The following is a 22,234-nucleotide window of genomic DNA, read 5'->3' on the forward strand; positions in this document are numbered from 1 at the left end:
GGGAACCTTCATGCACCCCTTTGCAATGACTTTAAACCAGACCAGTTGATGCAGCTTTACTTGAACGTTTTGCAGTACAGTTCAACATGAACAATTCAATAAATTATTCCCTTTCAAACTCAACTAGGCTGCCCAGCAAGGTGATAGTAAATTAGTGGCATCCCCAAGACTCGGTGGTTCTCTGGACTCCTGGTGCCTTCTGACGGGTCCTCCCTTTGGTGCTCCACAGCAATCACAGCATCTTCCTGAGCAGGCTGAAGTTCTGGAACCCAGCCTTTCCCCTTATTTATATCACAGGGCAGATATGCTGGGTCCATTAATGACTACAGAGCTGCCTTTATTTGTATTTTATAGCTGCCTGAAATTCAGTTTAACCTATAGCACTGTATGGTTTCTCTTTTTAATAGAATAGGGGCCAGATTCACGTAGAACTGCGGCGGCGTAACGTATCGTAGATACATTACACCGCCGCAAGTTTTCATCGCAAGTGCCTGATTCACAGAGCACTTGTGATGAAAACTACGCCGGCGGCCTCCGGCGCAAGGCGTGCCAATTCAAATGGGCGTGTGCCATTTAAATTAGGCGCGCTCCCGCACCGGACCTACCGTGCATGCTCCGTTTCCTAACTCCCGCCGCGCTTTGCGCGCCGTGACATCATTTTTTCGAACGGCGACGCGCGTAGCGTAATTCCGTATTCCCGGATGGCTTACGCAAACGACGTTCATTTTTAAATTTCGACGCGGGAACGACGGCCATACTTTATACAGCAATACGATTGCTGCGTAAAGTTAGGGCAGGTAAAATAACGACTAACTTTGCGACGGGAAACTAGACTAGCGGCGACGTAGCGAACGCAAAAATCCGTCGGGGATCGCCGTAACTCCTAATTTGCATACCCGATGCTGGTTTACGACGCAAACTCCCCCCAGCGGTGGCTGCGGTACTGCATCCTAAGATCCGACAGTGTAAAACAATTACACCTGTTGGATCTTCTGGCTATCTATGTGCAACTGATTCTATGAATCAGTCGCATAGATAGAACAACAGATACGACGGCGTATCAGGAGATACGCCGTCGTATCTGCTCTGTGAATCTGGCCCCCAAATTCCTATCGTATAAGTAATAAAATTTATTTCCAAGCAGAAAATAAATGTAAACAAAAAAGTGCCAATAAGCTTTATGTGCCATTCCTCTATCTTGAGGGGACAGTATTGTTCATCAAGGGTCATATATAAAATATTGGCAAACCTAGGACCAGTTCACCAGCCTGTATCGATCAAACATTCAACCGCAACAATTCCGGTGAATAAAAACTTCACCTTTAAATGCAAATGAGCAAATTCAATGACTCTTCATTGTATCCTGAATACAGTGCTTTGAACATAGACATGAATGAGGAGTAGATAAAAAATGTGTATATCACAATGTGCTTCTAGAGATAAATATATATGTATCAGCCAGCACAGCCCAAGACCAATAGCAAAATATTTAAGGCCCCTTTCACACTGGGGCGGGGGTAATTTTTAGCGGTGCTTTACCGCCAATTTCGCGGCGATATTCGTCCGGGAAATGGTTAAAAATCGCAGCAAAGTGCCTCTGCAGAGGCGCATTGCTGGCAATATAAGGAAAAGAGAAATTACCGCTCAAGGTGGGTCCGCTGGACAATCAGTAGCTGCTCAGAAAGCCAGGAGTGCCGGCAATGCACGAGGCAAAATGTAGAAGTTGAAAGGATGGACAGCCGCACCTCCAAAAAAAAACCTTAGGTTGTCTTTATTTAAAAAAATAGGTGGAAAACAGCAAAGGGTGGAATACAGCCTACGCGTTTCGCACTGCGATCAGTGCTTAGTCATGGCTTTTTTTGGAGGTGCGACTGTTGATCCTTTCAACTTCTACTTGCTGGCGATATAGCCGCTGTGTCCCATTGATTTCAAATGGCAGGAGCGGTGGAGGAGTGGTATACACAATGCTCCTTTACCGCTCCAAAGATGCGGCTAGCAGGACTTTTTTTTTTACCGTTCTACTAGCGCACCTCAGGGTTTTCACACTGGAGACCGTTTAGGGTCTGTTTGCAGGCACTATTTTTAGCGCAATAGTGCCTGCAAACCGCTCCAGTGTGAAAGGGGTCTAAATGTAAAAATAGTGCAGCGCTTTATATATGGTCATAAAATTATTATCAAATATATTTAGTGATCATACATAAATGATATGATAATGAACCATAACACTTAAAAATGAAAGGATGCAACAGTCTACCAATGTGAGTAAAATTTAAATAGTCCTAATGAGGAGATGATTGAACATCAGTATGACATCACTGGAAAAGGAGACGTCACAATAATGTGAAGAGTGAAGACTTGCAAGAAGAACTGCCACCAACTGTATGGAAGCTTACCAGAAGTGATGGCAAGGGCCTGGTGGCCAGAAGGGCTGGCATTGCTCCTCAGGGTGCAGGTTACTAGGCATGGAGGGTGTAGTGCAAGACAGGGTTGGACTGGGACAGAAATTTGGCCCTGGACTTCATCCAGACTGGCCCACTTTGACAGGTCTCTCCCATGGCGGCCGGACAACTTCTGCACTCCCCCCTGGCCACCCAATCCCCCTCTCCCCCTTCACTAGCCACTAGCCATTCTACTTTATTAGAGTAGAGTAGAGCTGGTACTGGTACTCTTGGGACACGATTAGGCAGAAGTGAGAAACTCCCAGGCCATAGCTGTTGAGTCAGCTGTCTGTCCCCTCCCCCCCATGCTCCTCTGTCATCCCCCCTGCTCCTCTGGTCCTCCCCCTGCTTCTTTGTTACCCCCAGGTGAGCGCTGCGGGGAGGGAGAGACAGAGGAGCGACAGTCCGCTGTCACTGAAGCCGGCCCACTGAGCCATCAGCCCACCGGGAAACTCCCTGTAGTCCCAATGGCCAGTCCATCCCTGGTGCAAGATGGAAAGATGGGCGACAGTCACCTTTAAAAAGAACAAAGAGTTTTATTTGGACAGGTTTCTGCACAGATGTCAATGTAAGACCTCTTTCACATTGAGGTGTGGAGCCGCGGTGACGGTATAGCCACGCTATTTGTAGCGCCGCTATACCGTCGTATTTACCGTGATATTCGGGCACTAGCGGTGAGGTTTTAACCCCCGCTAGCGGCCAAAAAAGGGTTAATACCGCCCCCGTTGCAGGCGATATTACCGCGGTTTCCCATTGATTTCAATGGGAAGGCGCGGTATAGGAGCGGTGAACACACCGCTCCTATACCGCGGTAAAGATGCGGCTAGCAGTACTTTTGGAGCGCTCCTGCTAGCGCACCGCTTCAGTGTGAAAGACTTTGGGCTTTCACATTGAACACTACAGGGCATGATTTTTCATGCGGTAAAGCAGCGCTATTTTTAGCGCTGTACCGCATGAAAAACGCCTCAATGTGAAAGGGGCCTAAATCGCGACCCGAAATCGCAAAAAGTAGTACAGGAACTACTTTTTGAAATCAGTGCAGCACTGCAGATGTGGCGTCGCACCGATCAGGACGGTGCCATTGCGGCAAATGCCGCCGATTTGAGATGCGATTTGACATGTCAAATCGCATCTCAAATCGTACTAAATTGTACCCAATGTGAACCAGACCTTAAGCTGAATGCAGCAATCTGTATTTTGTAGCATCTGCTGTCTCCTATGGCAACAACTTCACTCACAGTATACCACTGTAGATCCTCAAGTTAAGCTCCCAGCTTCCTGCTGAACTTCTCAAGCTTCACCCACCGCTACCCGCTAAGTTCCTCGGACTCACAGCTATCAGTTGGATCCCTCAAACTTTTCTTACAGCTACCCGCTGTACTTCTCTTCAAGCTTTACTTACAGCTACCCACTGTACTCTTTTCCCAGCTACCCGCTGTACATCTTGGATGAGTTCTATGCTAAAGCTTTCCCAACACTTCACAGACCCCGGCTGATGAAGAGTCCGCTCTGGTACTCCTTCAAAACTCCATCCCTTTGACACCTGCCTCTAGCAACAAGAGTGGTTGACCCTCTGGCAACTTCTTCTCCTATGACCCCTGGCAACGATCAGGCTTCCTTCTGGCTGAGCCTCTTTACATGTAGCTAGGCCTCAGGCTTCAGGCCTACACCTCTGCTGCTGCTCCACACACCCACCCACCAGGCCCCAGCCCGGGTGGAAAGAACCCTGATCACCTGACTTTCTCCAAATAAATAGACTATCCCAACAGCCTCAGCGGCCAAAGAAACTCCTGCTGATTGGCTGAGGAAAGCATATTCACTCATAACCTGAATTCAATGTTATCTTTCATTCTAATGCCAAAGGTAAAAGTGCCACCTATTGACAAAAGATAGAAATCACAGTTAAACCCAATATTAGGAGAAAACCATTTGATCAAAGACTACAAGTAACCACCTAGCACAACTAAATTTACTATCAGCCCTGTTTAGGACAAAGGTGCTACATGTAATATAGGCATTTTGCAACACAGACATCTGACACCTGAGGTGGTAAGTGTGATTATAGACAGATGAGCAGCCCTGGATTGAGACAGTCCCTAATCCCACTCATCTGTCCCCAATTGCATGTAAACCCACCAAGGATTTGCGCTATATCAGTGGTTCTCAACCTTTCTAATGCCGTGACCCCTTGATAAAATTTCCCAAGTTGTGTGGACCCCTAACGGTAAAATTATTTTCCTATCGTGGGTTGTCGGCACAAGTAATTTGAGCCCCTAACCCACAGACATTTAGCGCTCCCTGAGTCCCTTCCACTCGTACAATATTAAAAACCCTTATAGTACATTTTAGGATGTACTACTCTTTCTCTTTGTTCTCCTTTCTTTCCCTTGTATCTCTCTATCCTCATTTCTTGTTTGTTTTCACCATCCCTCTCTAGCCATCTTTTTTGTTCTTTCTCTTATTCTTTCTCTCCCTTCTTTTTGTTCCTCCCCCTCTTTTCCTCTCCCTTCCATGTATTCTCTATTTTTATTCCTTCTCTTACTCCCTGGCAGGGAGTTGGGATCAGTGGCAGTGCTGGTGGGGAGTTGGGATCAGCCAACTTAGGTGCTCTTGATCAAGGTCATCTGCTGACCTGTAGTGGTGACTTTTAAAGGCAACTCTAATCATAGGTAGTGTTACTCACTGTGTCTCCGACTTTGTGGTTTCTCATAGCAGTGACACCTATGCTGAAATCAGGAGATAGGGTCTCTACAAGCCCCTCCCACTTCACATTCCTCACCAGTCAGCTGACCTCTAGTCCCTGCCCCCCCAGCTATGCCGTGAACTGAATGGGCAGCTGTGAAGAGGCTGAGTGGGCGGCCGCGGGCTTCAGGAACAGCCCAGGTTTTGGTGACCCCTGGCAAATCCTCATTTGACCCCCAAGGGGGTCCCGACCCCCAGGTTGAGAACCACTGCGCTATATGGTCCAAAGTGGCTGAGTGTATGAGGTTGGTTAGTGGAATATTGCCCCCTTGGTGATCAGTGTAGGTCGGGAATGAAGCTGCCCACAGCATAAAGAACCCCTAGCAACCTCAGGAAGAACCCTGATTGAGAAAAGTTGCTGTAAGACACCAGTAAATTATTATAAAACGAGAGTCTAAAAGGCACACAAACTTTATTTTAAAATCTACTCTTCCTCTATCACACATCCACAATAGGGGCACAAATTCTAATCACACTCTATTAATAATCTGGCATAATTTCAGTTTTCATTCGTATGGAAACAAGCAGGATGACTACATTTTCAGTTTTTATCCCTAAGGGTATGTACTCATTACTTTGCCGTTTCTGTATGCAGTGTTTGTATGTGTTGGGCACACAGGGACCTCAGCTGACTATTTTTTGCAATGTGTCTATTAAATGCAACTGGAAGTACGTCACTTGTACACCCTGATGTGGTCCTGAATGCCAGAAATAGATCTAAATGCGTCAGTTTTTTTGGGTAGGGAGGACACTGGGCAGGTGTTAAAAACATATGCCAAGGGCTCATGCCTATTGTGCAGCCAACATGCAGCGAGTACACTGAACAAAGAACGCAGTAATCACATAAAATCAGTGTGTGTACACATAATCTTCAGCCAAATGTATTGTCTGGGGTGTTAAAAATATCAGCCTTTTGTAATAATGCAGTAAAAATAGCATTCCAAACAGCTGTTAAGAGAAGATCACAGAGCGATATGCCGGGGAGAAGCCCTTGATGAGTCTTTGAGAGGTCAGTGTCTCTGATCTTGGAACATTAATTTCAACAAAATCTTCCTGTAAGATTATAAGTGTATTTAACCACTTAAGGATCGAGGTTCTTTTTGACAAGTTAAAAATCTTATTTTTTTGCTACAAAATTACTTTGAACCCCCAAACATTATATATAGATATATATTTATATCTACATATATATATATATATATATATATATATATATATATATATAAAAAATATAGATATGTGTGTGTGTGTATATATATATATATATATATAGATATATATATATATCTATGTATATATATATATTTTTTTTTAAACGCCCTACATTAGCGGTCATTGCAATACTTTATGTCACACCGTATTTACTCAGAAGTCTTACAAGCGAAATCTTTGGTGGGAAAAAACACTTTTTTGAGTTAAAAAAAAAGACAACAGTAAAGTTAGCCCAATTTTTCTATAATGTGAAAGATAATGTTACGCCGAGTAAATTGATACCCAACATGTCACGCTTCAAAATTGCGCCTGCTCGTGGAAAGGTCACAAACTTTGGCACTTAAAAACCCTCTTTGGCGACGTTTAAAAGTGTCTACAGGTTACCAGTTTTGAATTACAGAAGAGGTTTATTGATAGAATTATTGCTTTTGCTCTAAAGATCGCAGTGATGACACAATTTTCATATGTGGACGCGACTACGGGGCGCTTTAAAAAATAAATAAAAAAAATTCAGATTTATTTTACTTTTTTTTTTTACACTGTCCTTTTAGAAAAAATAATTTGGGTCACTTTTATTTCTATTACAAGGAATGTAAACATCTCTTGTAATAGAAAAAAGCATGACAGGACCTCAGATCTCAAATTTACACTAAAATGCAATAAAAAAATAAAAATAAAAAATCCCCTTTAAGAGCATTGGGTGTAAGTGACGTTTGACGTTGCTTCCACCCTCCGAAGCTATGGAGCTGAGCAGGGGCCATCTTTCCCTCACTCGGCATCCAGGCAGTAAGGGGAGAGGAACCGATTGGCTCCGCCGCTACCGACAGGCTCCGGTAAAGGGCGGAGACGAGGGGGGCCCTCTCCTGCCACTGATAAAAGTGGTCTTGCGGCGAATCCGCCACAGAGACCACTTTTATCTTAACCACTTCCAGACCTGCGCACGACGATGTACGTCCTATTTTTAAAGATTGATATCTCGGTAACGGCAGCAGCTGCTGCCACAATCGAGGTATCAATCTTTAGTGTGCGCGGTCTGGAATCCGATAATGGCGGTCTCCGCGGCGGATTCACCGCGAGATCGCCGTTATCAGTGGCGGGAGAGGGCGCCGCTCTCCCGCGCCCTCCGCCGCTTACCGGAGCCGTCGGTAGCGGCGGAGGCGATCGGATGCTGTCGGCTGGTGAGCGGGGACGAGACTGAAGGAAAAATCTCCTTCGCCCGTCCCCATAGCTCGGCTGGGCGGAAGTGACGTCAAAACGTCAGTCCCGCCCAGCCTCTTAAAGAGACACATTTTTTTTTGGTCATTTGAAAAAATGACATTTTTTTTTTTGTATTTAAGCCCAAATATGAGATCTGAGGTCTTTTTGACCCTAGATCTCATATTTAAGAGGACCTGTCATGCTTTTTTCTATTACAAGGGATGTTTACATTCCTTGTAATAGGAATAAAAGTGATCAAATTATTTTTTATTTTTTTTTCAGTGTAAAAAATAATAAAATAAATTAAAATAAATAAGAAAACAAAAAAATTTTTTTTTTAAAGCGCCCCGTCCCGACGAGCTCGCGCGCAGAAGCGAACGCATACGCGAGTAGCGCCCGCATATGAAAACGGTGTTCAAATCACACAAGTGAGGTATCGCCGCGATCGTTAGAGCGAGAGCAATAATTATAGCCCTAGAGCTACTCTGTAGCTCAAAAAATGCAATCTCTAGAATTTTTTAAACATCGCCTATCGAGATTTTTAAGGGTAAAAGTTTGACGCCATGCCACGAGCGGGCGCAATTTTTAAGCGTGACATGTTGGGCATCATTTTACTCGGCGTAACATTATCTTTCACAATATATAAAACAATTGGGCAAAATGTATTGTTGTCTTATTTTATAATTAAAAAAAGTGAATTTTTTCCAAAAAAAGTGCGCTTGTAAGACCGCTGCGCAAATACGGTGTGACAAAAAGTATTGGAATGACCACTTTTTTATTCTCTAGGGTGTTAGAAAAAAATATATATATAATGTTTGGGGGTTTTAAGTAATTTTCTAGCAGAAAAAACTGTTTTAGTCTTGCAAACACCGAATCTGAAAAACACCTAAGGTCTGGAAGTGGTTAAAGAGAAACGCACACCGTTCCTGAAAATACAACAACATTTTTTAGCATCAAAGTCCCGACGTATAGGTACGGTGATTTGCGTGAAGTGGTTAATGTACACTCACCAGCCATTTCTTAGTAACACCTCTTCAATTGCACGATAGCAAAAATTGCTAATCAGCCAAAAACACAGGGCAGCAACTCAATGCATTTAGGCATCTAGATGTGGTGAAGACGACTTGTTTAAGGTTGAAACTGAGCATCGTAATGGGGAAGAAAGGGGATTTTATTGACTTTGAACATGGCATGGTTGTTGGTGCCAGATGGGCTGGTCTGAGTATTTCAAAAACTGCTGATCTACTGGGATTTACACACAACTATCTCGTATCTAGCGTTTACAGAGAATGGTCGGTAAAAGTGAAAAACATTGCCTGTTCAGATGAGTCTCATTTTCAGATGCTACATTCAGATGGTAGGGTACATTTTTGGCGTAAACAACATGAAAGCATGGATCCATCCTGCCTTGTATCAATGGTTCAGGCTGGTATTGGTGGTGTGATGGTGTGGGGGATATTTTGTTGGCACACTTCGGACCCCTTGGTACCAACTGAGCATAGTTTAAACGCCACGCCCTATCTGAGTATTGTTGCTGACCATGTCCATCCCTTTATGACTACAGTGTACCCATCTTCTGATGGCTCCTTTCAGCAAAATAATGTACCATATCACAAAGCTCAAATCATCTCACAGGTGTCAAACACAAGGCCCGCGCGACAAATCCAGCCCTCCAGGCCATTTCATGTGACCCTCACACCTCTCGTGCCCTCCTCTGGTCCTCCTCCAAACCTTGTACTTTCAAGCAATGCATCCATCTTCTTCCCAGCAGCAGCATAAGCTAAGGGAGAGCAGGGGACTCAACTTCTGATGGTGGGGCGGCTCTTGACATCTAATGTAAGGGGAGGGGATGCGCTGGACATCTAATCTTACAGATACAACCGGCCCTTTTGAGGGAAATCATAATGCTGATGCGGCCCACAATGAAATTGAGTTTGACACCCCTGCTATAGAAAGTTACTATGAAAAAAATGGTAAAAAAATGACACCACTTAACTTTTTTCCTATTACAAATAATAATTTTATTGTATCAAAATGTTTATAAAAACAACATTCTTTACCATACTCACCAAATTTGTAAAAAAAAACAATAAGAATTTAAAATACTTTCACTTGCAAATTTTTTAAGTTGGTGTCAGGTTCTCTTCAAGGCTATTCATTTTTTACAGAAATATACCTCTAAATGCCCTGTTTTGGGAGAAGGGTGAGCAGGGGTCAAGTCCTGGGAAAAAAAGTGTGGGAACTCCCACCCAAGATCCACTCCCCCACCAAAAAAAAAAAAAAATGATACTCTAATATGCATAATTACTAAACCACATGTTTTTTTTCCCGATCCACTGTACCTTAGTAATCCTTTATGTTACTGGCCGCTTCCTGTACTTCCTCAATGCCGCAATGTCTCCTGGGAGCTTTTGTCATTGTTCCCAGGAGACATTACGGAGGTCTGCTACGAGTTTTGTGGTGGGATTTAGAAAGAACTTGCTTAAAGACCTCCGCAATGTCTCCTGGGAACAATGACAAAAGCTCCCAGGAGACATTGCGGCATCGAAGAAGTGACGGAATACCCGCACACTACCTGATGAATCCATATACAGGAAGCGGCCAGTAACATAAAGGATTACTAAGATTCGCCTGCCCCTGACAGTGACTCGAGCTGGGCATCGCCGCTTAGTGAAGGATTGGCTCGGGCGGCTTGGCTGCTCTAGTCCTGCAAAGGGAACTGCGTTCCTGCTGTGAAAAAAGTGCAGGAACTCCGTTCCCACAGGACTTGAGCCCTGAGGGTGAGAATATGTGACATCACAAGGGCTTTTTCCCACCTGGGTCGTGGGCACCTACAGCATTTAAGGAAATGCACCAAAGTGAAGCCGGGAAGAGGAAAGGAGTTGCAGTGACTTCATCATGTTGGTGCCACCACCACTGTAAAGGGATTGTCAGTTGGGAGCAAGTGCTGACAGGTCTGTTACAGTGGTGCAGCACTGACGTCATGATGTCACTGCTTAATACAATGATAACAAAAAATGGAGAGGTTGACAGCACTGCTACAACCTCAGCAGAAACATTATTGTGTTGCTGGCCCTCTTCAGGCAATGAGGGAATAGTGGAATTTGCAATAATAATAATAGGTAAAAACTTTGGAAACAAGAACGTTTTACAATAATATATAATAAAATCGAGAGGCGTATTTTTTTTTTTCTAAGAAAATTTATTTTTTTTGCCTAATGTTCCACTTTAAAGTGTTTACTTGGTCTTAGTAAGGTTAAATATAAAAAATAATAAATATTATTTATTTCTATTGCACATATTAAATATATTCCTCCCTAGTAATTAAGTATAGATATCATTTACAAACAATCAGTACATGCTTGATCAAAATCTTTTATAAGCACCCTCTGTATTCCCCATGCTAATCCAGATTTAGTCCTTTATTTTACCTTTGCAATTCTGAATATGCTTGGTTGCTGCAAGGGGAACGTGGGCAGTTTTGATGAAAGACACTTTGATAAAAGATGGTCTGCCTCCAGGGACTATACGCTGAGCAAGAGCCTCATGTTTTAGTGTCTTTGACATTGCCTACAGCAGCCATTCACAGTATACTCTATATACTCCAATATCAGTTGGTAACAGAAAACTTGTAATTGATTAATTAATGCAGTACAGACAGTGGGCCAGATTCACAAAAGAGATACGACGGCGTATCTCCTGATACGCTGTCTCTGAGATACGATTGTCGTATCTATGCGGCTGATTCATAGAATCAGTTACGCATAGATAGCCATAAGATCCGACAGGTGTAACTGTGTTACACCGTCGGATCTTAGGCTGCAATTCTAGGCCGGCCGCTAGGTGGCGATTCCATTGCGGTCGGCGTAGAATATGCAAATGACTAGTTACGCTGATTCACGAACGTCCGCTTTGCCGGTCGATCTAAATTTACGTATTTCTGTAGAGATGCATCGCGTAAAACTAAGGGTGCCCTCTAGGTGGTGTAACCCATGTTCAGTATGGCCGTCGTTCCCGCGTCGAAATTTTTAATTTCACGTCGTTTGCGTAGGTCGTCTGTTAATGGCGCTGGACGCCATTTACGTTAACGTCGAAACCAATGACGTCCTTGCGACGTCATTTAGCGCAATGCACGTCGAGTAATTTTACGGACAGAGCATGCGCAGTACGTTCGGCGCGGGAACGCGCCTAATTTAAATGGTGCCCGCCCCATTTGAATTAGGCGGGCTTGCGCCGAGCGGATTTACGCCGCAAGTTTACAGGTAAGTGCTTTGTGAATCAGGCACTTACGCTGTAAACTTGCGGCGGTGTAATGTAAATGGGATACGTTACGCCACCGCAGCGTAACGTAGTTCTATGTGAATCTGGCCCAGTGCTTACTTACAGACTTAAGCCTAGTACACACGGGCCGAATGTCTGGTGACATAGGCCGGTTCAATAAAAACCAGCTGACATTTAGCCCGTGTGTATGGTAGCCAGAGCTGTATGGAAGCTGTCAGTTTTTTTTTTTTTTTTTTTCGTTCAACCCACTAGGTTGAAATAGAAAAAAAACTCATGGTGTGTACTAGGCTTAGGGTTGGCCATACATTATACCATTTTATTGTACAATTTTCCATAAAATTTGCCAAAACCATATAAAATGAGGTCAAACCTAAACACTTTCAATTTGTATGCAATCAGGCAGACCCTTACACTACATAGTTGAAGGTAATATAAAGTAAATTGAATATGAAACTTGTATAATGTATGGCCATCTTAACTCCCTAACTGCCAAAGTAAGGGCCTGTATCATTGGGTTTGTTTTAAATGAGTTTTCATTCCTATGCAATTCTATGGGAATGCAAAGCGTGCTTGAAGTAGGTGAGTTGGAGGTCAATTGCAAGTAAAATTAATTTTGATCAACTGATGCCATTGACACAAGCCCAAAGCCCACGACACAGGCCCTTAATCAAATTCTGATTTCATACATCCCTTCAGAGTTGAGAGATACCCACCAGATCTCCCTGACTGCTGCTGATTAAAAAGCCAGATGATATATGTATACTTATACATATGTAAGTTCCAAAACATAGACTAGACATGGAGTACGGCTGTAAAGCATTGAAATCTTCATCATGATCTTTTGGGTAGGGTGGAGACACACAGATGCCAAAGTTTCACCATTAGAATCTCCCACAGATATGAGAAGCTGGCACATTAGTCAAGTCACAGATGACATCTTCATACTTCATAGCAGTTTTTGATGTAGTTGGTGTCTGGACATCTTTATAAAAAAGCACCAGTGTGTTCTGTATTATTATTCAGCATCAAGCACCAGGGGAGACACCAGTTCCTGGCAAATCAATAGGCCGCATATTCAAGAATATTAATTCAGAACATGAAATGGCCTCTGTCCAATGGTAAGAGTTCTTTAACGATATGTTTTATGATGCCTGACATCTCCAAAGACTTTGTAGTCATTTAAAGTTGTTACAAAGTCTGAAGTCTCTGTTATCAGTACATTCGAAGGCCCGTACGGTGTTCTATCCAGTCTAGGTACTGAGTCACTTTGGTGTAAACGCCAGGCTTTCCCTTTCGCCCGCATCCTTCACCCCAGCTAACAATGCCAAACAGATGCATGCGGCCATTTGTGAGACAGACCAGGGGTCCTCCAGAATCACCCTACAGGAAATAAAATGACATATATGAGAAGGTTAAGCTTGACTTATATATAACACTGGGAAATCAGTAGTTATCCCCATCCTTGCCATGTCCTTATTTTCGCAACCTACCCTAGAACAGTGACTCAAATACAAATACAAAAAATGTCTTCTTTTATATCTCTGGGTGGACCTTGGGTGGTAGATATTCTGCCCACTAATACTGGAATCACCCACCTGCTTCTTACGCTAATCCTTGGACTTTAATTCTGTTTTGTTGAGGTTGGAAAAGACAGGGATATCTAACCTCAAGACTTCCCAAGATATTAAAGAAGCCAAAGGGTAATTCAGCCCAGCAGAATCCACTCAAATTAGAAACACAGCTTTAAGCTGGACCTTAAATCGTATAGGATATTTTCTACCATTATTTGTTTTGTGCATTTGTTTCTGTCGAATATAACGTTTATTTAAAAGGAAACTAGCCTATTTACAACGTGTACACACTGTACATTAAGTTGTTATTATTGAAACATTCTTTAAAAAGTAATATCCTAATTGAATTTTTTTTATAAATAAAAGAGTTGTGTTTGAAAACGATATATGTATGCTCCATTTCCATCTTGGAGATCGTACTTGGAAGTGAGGTGGACGGAAGGTGACCATTGAGTAAGAAAGGTGACCGGAGTCTATTAACATCAAGTAACCCAGATCCATCTCAGACCCAGCAGAGGCCTATATCTGCAGGCGCAGGTGACCTCCCTATAATAGGAGGTCCACTTCATCCGGTAAGAGTCCTAATTTCTCCCTGTGTGGACGGAGAGGCTCATCCCCCTTTTCCTTTTGGTGGTGGTGGAAACTTTCAACAATCTTCCATCTTTCTTAAATTGATATCGTCTCAGAATGTGATCTACTCATCATTATGTATAGACATTTAGCCAGATTCAGGTAGAGTTACGCCGGCATATCAGTAGATACGCCGTCGTAACTCCGAATCTGCGCCGTCGTATATTAAAGCGTATTCTCAAATTGAGATACGCTTAAATGTTGCTAAGATACGACCGCCTGCGCCGTCGTATCTTAGCTGTCTATTTACGCTGGCTGCTAGGGCCGCCTATTCACGAACTTAAAGATAAAGATACGCCGTTTACGTAAGGCGTAAAGATAAACCACCAAAAAGATGGCGCAGCCAATGTTAAGTATGGACGTCGGAACCGCGTTGAATTTTTACATTTTTACGTCGTTTGCGTAAGTCGTCCGTGAATAGGGCTGGCCGTAATTTACGTACACGTCGAAAGCAATGAGTCTTTGCGGCGTAATTTGGAGCATGCGCACTGGGTTACGTCCACGGACGGCGCATGCGCCGTTCGTTAAAAACATCATTTATGTGGGGGTCATGCTTTATTTACATAAAACACGCCCACCTCTTCACAATTTGATTTAGGCGCGCTTACGCCGGCACATTTACGCTACGCCGCCGCAACTTACGGAGTAAGTGCTTTGTGAATACTGCACTTGCCTCTATAACTTGCGGCGGTGTCACATAAATGACATACGCTACGCCCGCACAAAGTTAAGCCGGCGTATGTGAATCTGGCTATAAGTTTTCAATGGAACAGGAGATGAGGGAAATCCTCACTCCCTAAAGTGTCTCTGGGACAGAAAAATGCCCCACTCCCCCCTCCCAAAAAAGAGTTTGCAACTTAACTACATATACCGTATTTATCGGCGTATACCGCGCACTTTTTTCCCCTTAAAATCAGGGGAAAATCGTGGGTGCGCGATATACATTGATACCAGCTTCCCGCGCTGTGTTTGAACCGGTCGCCGACATACCGAGCACAGTACACTCGGGTACACTCCGCCAGGTTCAGCTCTGCTCTCGGTCACGCCCTGTGCCGCCTCCTAGCCTTTATGCGAGAGGAGCCGAGCGTCGTCGAGTGTGCCCGAGTGTACCCGAGTGTACTGCGCTCGGTATATGTTGGCGGCGGCGTTCAAACACAGCGCAGGAAGTGCGGATCGGCACAACAACAGCGCGGGAGAAGCGGGGAGGACACCACCAGGGCCGCAGACGGACGCCCGACCGGAGAAGGCCGCTGATGGACGCCGGACAAGACACCAAAACTGTAAGTAATTCAATTTTTTTTCCAGGAATTTTCCTTCTACATTAGGGGTGTGCGATATACGCTGGTGCACGCTATAGGCAGATAAATACGGTACTTAATACGGTACTTAAAAGGACTGTTGAGGTAATCCTAGTTAAAATTTTCAACCAGGTGAGGCTTGCACACAGAAATGCAGTGAAGCTGCATATATAAAAAATTACACACTGTGTGCAGAAACAGTTTTCAAAACATTATCACCCACAAATAAGTTTTTTACTGAACATTAATTCACATAAAAGGACTGTAAAAAGACTATAAAGGAAAGGTCGCTTGATTTCTACATGCCATCTCCTTATGTTTAAAACCCAACTTTAATTTTCTCTTGGAGGTAAAAAAAAAAAGAAAAAAATACACTCCTGATTGCAATATTCACCTTTAACTAGGAGTTGTCCCTTTCAGGACCACTTCTTTGCCACAGGATGTCCTCAGTCTTCCTAGTAGAATAATGGCCTGCGCCACCAACTGGGAAGACCGAATGCAGGGTGTCATAGCCTCATTCTCTGAGCAGTGTATCGATTTGGGGAGCAGAGCTGATATCATCACATCAGCACCACTCTCTGCATCATCCAGGGTCATCTATCATCAAGTGAATGGCCATAAAAACATAACATACCCCTGGGGGCCCCCAACAGGGTCCTTTGGTGCCTGAGGAATGGGGAGGGGGGGGGGGGTGAACAAGAGCCTGGAGCTGGAATTTAAGGTATAATTAGTCCTATGTTACCTGGCAGGCATCATCCTGGTTCCTTGTGTCACCAGCACACAGCATGTTGGAAGTCACTGTTCGGTCGTCAAGCTGCTTGGGAGTGCACATGTTTTCAGGGTATAATCTGACATGTCCTTCTTTCAGCTGATCAGAGTAGAATGGAGAAACTAAAATGAAAGAGAAAAGGATTGGTTAAAGTTAGACTTTAGGTGAATGGACCCATTGTGAAGTCTCCAGACTCAAAGCACCACCTTGCCACTTGGCCAATATTTTCCCCTATATGGGGCATACACGCAACAAGGTTCCTTGCCACCTGGGCCTAGGATCTTGGGGACTTAACAGAGTACATGCAATTTAGCATTAGTTACCTTTGAAATATTTTAAGACAGTTCAAATTTACTTTAAATGTAATGTAAGCTGGTTTTACTGTAAAATCAGGTTTCTGGGGCAGTGGCAAAAAAAAAAAAATCACATCAGCAAAAATGTATTGGTTTTAGTTATATGCCCAAATGATAAACATTTCTGCTTCCTTACATTCTTCTTGCCTCCCATATCCAGAGATCTCGCACTCCGTCCAGTCTTGCAGCTTCTGTCCCCTCTCAGGCATGCAGGCCGGCCTGGCATTGTCTGTCTCCATAGCACATGATCCAGATGTAGACTGCAGCTTCAGAAGAGCTGTAACAGATGAAGAGCCAACATGACAGGAGATCAGGAAATGGTATACCAATGGGGAGGCTGCGTATTTGCAGAATACATAATATAAGGTGTTTGTATTTCTATAGCAGGAAATAAAAACTTGCGAATCTGTCTATAAACAAATTTGGTCTTTGCTAAATCCTGACTTCTTCCTAGGTGTAATTTAGGAAAGGTTCATTTATCCAGGTCAAGGTATATCTAGTAGTAGTTATGTGACGGATCTCAGATACCCCAGGTGGGCACATCCGCCAGACCTGTGTCTCCTGTCCTCCAAACGCACTCGCAGCCTGCAACCTCGCCATAACCAGCCCTTAACCCCTCAATCACGGAACAATCCACACAGGTGTTGAGGGTTAAACATCCAGAGCTTAAACTGTTTATTAAATTCCAAGACATACAGTTTTACACAGAGCTAGGGACACTCCCCTTAGCCTTGTCTAAGAGGGGAGGGGGGGGGCAAGCAACAATCAATGGAAACTGAACATTTGTACATTGAAACAGTCTACAGATACCTAATGAGTTTATGGTAAGCAGGCAGCCTCAATACACACCCCCTGCGGAGAGATGTCTGCAGTCTAGGCCATTGTCTATGTGTCATGAATCAACACAATTAGACACAGCAACAAGAGGGGGGGGGGGTGGGGAGAAGGGCTGTAACATTACATTACATCCATGCCAGCTTGTCCCGGGTCTCCAGTATCTTCTGGCCCATAGTCTGTCGGTAGGAGGCACGGGCACAGTTCTTTCCAAAACACACAGTGACAGTGGGTTCTGTCACAAGTTAGTCACATTTAACTGAAACTGTTCTATGATTTTTAGCTCTGATGAGTGTTAGAAAAATACCCCAGCATTAATATTGAAGCCGCTAGCACCTACAACTATATCTAGTCACCATGAAAATGCAGATGTTATTGTTCAAGAACAGAATGGAAGGTGTGAACATTTTGGAACCACCCTGTCCTAGTTACATAATCCTATTTTTGGTGTCAGAGAGGCTATATAAGTGTTAATCCTTCGATTTGCAAGGCCGAAAAGGTGAATTATTGTCAAAATGCTGGGGTAGAGATGTTAAAGCAGCATTATACAGGTGATACTCGAAAAATTAGAATATCGTGCAAAAGTTCATTTATTTCACTAATGCAACTTAAAAGGTGAAACTAATATATGAGATAGTTCAAGCTGTGATGTGTCATACTTGTGATGATTATGGCTTACAGCTCATAAAAACCCCAAATCCACAATCTCAGAATATTAGAATATTGTGAAAAGGTAAAAAATATTCTAGGCTCAAAGTGTCCCAATCTAATCAGCTAATTAAGCCATAACACCTGCAAAGGGTTCCTGAGCCTTTACATGGTCTCTCAGTCTGGTTCAGTAGGAATCACAATCATGGGAAAGACTGCTGACCTGACAGTTGTGCAGAAAACCATCATTAACACACTCCATAAGAAGGGAAAGCCTCAAAAGGTAATTGCAAAAGTTAGATGTTCCCAAAGTGCTGTATCAAAGCACATTAATAGAAAGTTATGTGGAAGGGAAAAGTGTGGAAGAAAAAGGTGCATAAGCAGCAGGGATGACCATAGCCTTCAGAGGATTGTCAGGAAAAGGCCATTCAAAAGGGACTTTCACAAGCCACTCCTGAACAACAAACAACGTCAGAAGCATCTTTCCTGGGCTAAAGAAAAACAGACCTGGTCTGTTGCTCAGTGGTCCAAAGTCTTTCTTTCTGATGAGAGCAAATTTTGCATCTCATTTGAAAACCAAGGACCCAGAGTATGAAGGAATAATGGAGAGGCGCACACTGCAAGATGCTTGAAGTCGAGTGTAAAGTTTCCACAGTCTGTGTTGATTTGGGGAGCCATGTCATGTGCTGGTGTTGGTCCACTGTGCTTCATTAAGTCCGGGGTCACCGCAGCCGTCCACCAGGAGATTTTGGAGCACTTCATGGTTCATTCCGCAGACGAGCTCTATGGGGATGCTGACTTCATTTTCCAGCAGGACTTGGCACCTCCCCCACATTGCCAAAAGTACCAAAGCCTGGTTCAATGACCGTGGGATTACTGTGCTTGATTGGCCAGCAAACTCGCCTGACCTGAACCCCATAGAGAATCTATGGGGCATTGCCACGAGGAAGATGAGAGACATGAGACTGAACAATTGAGAAGATCTGAAGGCCGCTATTGAAACATCCTGATCTTCCATAACACCTCAGTAGTGCCACGGGCTGATAGCTTTCATGCCACGCCGCATTGAGGCAGTAATTGCTGCAAAAGGGGCCCAGTAAAGCTCAGGGGGTGGAAGTAGTAACAGTATTCTCATTTTTTTGGTGTTTGACAAACACCCAACATGTCCTAGAGTCCTAGAGTATAAGGAATCCAATGTGTGTCTCAGGTTGCAGCCACTCTAAAAGTAATGGAAAAGGTTCTCTGCAAGATACTATTGGATGGGTGTAGAGGTGGTTTGTTATTAAGGTTCATCCCACTTGAGGTTATATTTAAGAGGTTTATTGAAGTTGACAGTTCACAGGTGATAAGCAAAGCCAGCGTGTTTCGGAGGAAATGTTTCCTCCTTCATCACTGCTAATATACAGGGAAATAATAAAATCGACTGATAAGTATCTCAAGAGCAGAGGTCCAATGGTAAATTGGAAGTGACACTTATACACTTATATTGATCACTTATTGAAATGATAGATACATGTGATAAATTGATAAATGGTTAGAATAAAATAAAGGGAATGTATAAGGACAACAAATGTATATGATCAAATACGCTTGTTGTCCTCGTATACATTCACTTTTTTACTGTACCCATTTATCGAATTATCACATGTATCTATCATTCCAATGAGTGATCCATGTCAATGTTCTTTGTATTTTGACAGCAGATTTTTTACTTATAGTTCACATGCTAGTTCCAGGGCAGTTTCAGGGACAGGCTAAACCTTCCTGCCCCAGAACTAGCATGCAGCACATACGCTTGAGGAATGTCTGCCCTTTTTCTAAGCTTTGTCACACAGGCGTTTTGCTTCATAAAAGGTTATCTTTAAAGATACAGTAATAAGTATACTAAACCTATTTACTTACCAATGTCATTATCAAAGGTATCTTCATCAAATTGTGGGTGTTTATAAATTTTTTCCACTCTGAAACTTTGTTCCTGAACTCCAGGCACAGCGCGCATTGTTCGGCCCAGCTTGACACGGATCTTGTTGGCGGACAGCCTGGAAGAAGCAAAGTCTACATATTAACAGGTCCTAATGATATCTGGTTAAGCAACTAATAAATTAAACAAATTACTCACTTGTTACTTGAAAGACAATGAGCAGCTGTCAGGACCCAGCAGTGGTCTATCAGGGTCCCACCACAGAAGAAGAACTCTGATCGCCTATAAACATGGAAGAGAGCCGCCATCCATGGATGAGATGTAATCTGTGCACCTCGGCCTCCAGCAATACGGAATCGGGGCTGTAACGGTGGTGGAGGATTTCGAATTCCACAAGTGGCTGAGGAGCAAGAAATTGACATCACCATTCGGATCGAGTTGTGCAGAGACCAAACTAAAATTAGAACATTGCTTGCCTTCATGCTAGATTGGTGTAACTACTTGCCTGGAGTTGTAGGCCTCAAAACTACATTTGCAATGATGTGAATATGTCAAAGAATGCAATGCTTACAAACTATAATGTTCGTCAGGATTTATACCTCTGCAATGGCTGTGACATTTCTAGTCCTGGAAAACTGGTGATATTTGCAATTTTACTGTTAATATGGGCCAGTGACAACAATGAAAGTATGTGATGCTCGTCCTCTGTGTCAACTGAGCACAGCAAACCCCCCCCCCTTAATTTAAATATTTTCTTCATTATGGGGTGCCCAAGTATGACACCATCATTTGGCTTTCTAATGGCAATTATGAGGAAATGTGAGTTCGAGGCAGGTATCTCAGCACTCAAATTCTAAAGGGATACAAAAGGCCACTGATCAATGCAGCTTGCCAGGAATTGTGCATAACTGAACTTAATACACCAGCCCCGTCCCCACGTGTTTATGTAGGCATACAACACCTAAGTCTCCAGTAATAAAAACTGGAAATAGGTTATAATAAGAAACACCATCATAGGCTGCCACATATGCAACATGATTATGCATCACATTTATGTCCTTGTTGATATTTCCCAGAGGTTTACTGATACAGGAATGGAAGAACTGACTGATCTGCACTAACCCCCGATTAGATCTCAGTTGAATACCTGAGGGATAACCTGGAATGCCAACTGCAACAGCCTTAATGATTTCTCAACATCACCGCCAATATAACTAATGCTCTTCCAAATGACTGGAAGCAAATGCGACCAGCACTTTTTTAGCATCTAGAGAAATCCCTCCCAAATGTCTAATGGCTGTTTTAGCAGGAAAAGGAAAACAACCTTATATTCCTGACTTCGGAATGAGGAAAGCCAGGTATTCACATACTTTCTGGCTCTATAGTATATCAGGTTTGAGTGGAATTACATTGTTATGTATAGTGAGGGAATAAGGATTTCATCCCCTGCTGATTTTGTATGTTTGCCCACTGACAAAGAAATGATCAGTCTATAATTTTAATGGTAGGTTTACTTTTACAGTGAGAGACAGAATAACAACAATAATATCTTGAAGACCCAAAACCGTGTCTTCTTGGAATTATAGATGATACGTTAATGGACGATAATAGCAGGCAAGCCTTGTTGAGAGCTCTGTTTCAGGCCCGTAAGCTAATCCTTCGGCATTGGAATGGATTGCTCAAATGGGTGACACCATAAGATTGGAGAAGTATGTTTATCAACACAGGGGGTGCTCAAGAAAATTTGAGCAAGTGTGGGCTCCATGGTTAGATTCCCCTGGCTTATCCCCGGTAGATCTGGTCATGGATAGGCTGCTTAGATAGATGAGGGGGTAGTCAGCCATAGGGGGCAGTCAGAAAGTGGGGAGGTTGATTCATTGGAACTATGCTGTGTTTGGCATTTGGAGGATGTGGGTACTCCAGTGGGGCTAGTGCCTTCTAAACAGTTGCCTCGGACTGAGGTTGTATGTTGTATGGGAGTCTACTGTACTTTCTGTGTGAACTGTCATTTGCACTGGCAGAATGTTTCGGTGATGTGTCTATGAGCTGTGTACTTGCTGTGATTTTCTTTTCTGTTTAAGAAAAATGTTTTTGTTTCTCTCAATAAACATCTTTGATTTAAAAAAATAATATCCTGAAAAAAGCATTTCACAAAAGTTATAAATGAATTTGCATTTTAATGAGTGAAATAAGTATTTGACCCTTTTGCAAAACATGACTTAGTACTTGGTGGCAAAACCCTTGTTGGCAATCACAGAGGTCAGACGTTTCTTGTAGTTGGCCAGGTTTGCACACATTTCAGGAGGGATTTTGTCCCACCCCTCTTTGCAGATCCTCTCT

General features: G+C 43.3%; 1 protein-coding gene across 2 annotated transcripts in view; it reads right to left on the minus strand.

Moving 5' to 3' along the window:
• Positions 1–11,964: 11,964 nt before the first annotated feature.
• PLAT (plasminogen activator, tissue type) overlaps positions 11,965–22,234 on the minus strand; it is a 48,750-nt gene continuing 38,480 nt past the window's right edge. For both annotated transcript variants that reach the window (XM_040346206.1, XM_040346207.1), the window contains exons 11-15: positions 20,093–20,294; positions 19,876–20,012; positions 16,628–16,768; positions 16,112–16,260; positions 11,965–13,250 (exon numbers count right to left, since the gene is read on the minus strand). In XM_040346206.1, the coding sequence (XP_040202140.1) occupies positions 13,083–13,250; positions 16,112–16,260; positions 16,628–16,768; positions 19,876–20,012; positions 20,093–20,294 (797 nt within the window). In that variant the 3' untranslated portion in view covers positions 11,965–13,082. The remainder of the gene's footprint in view (positions 13,251–16,111; positions 16,261–16,627; positions 16,769–19,875; positions 20,013–20,092; positions 20,295–22,234) is intronic.

Source organism: Rana temporaria, chromosome 3 (genome assembly GCF_905171775.1).
Source record: "Rana temporaria chromosome 3, aRanTem1.1, whole genome shotgun sequence".
Taxonomy (NCBI): domain Eukaryota; kingdom Metazoa; phylum Chordata; class Amphibia; order Anura; family Ranidae; genus Rana; species Rana temporaria.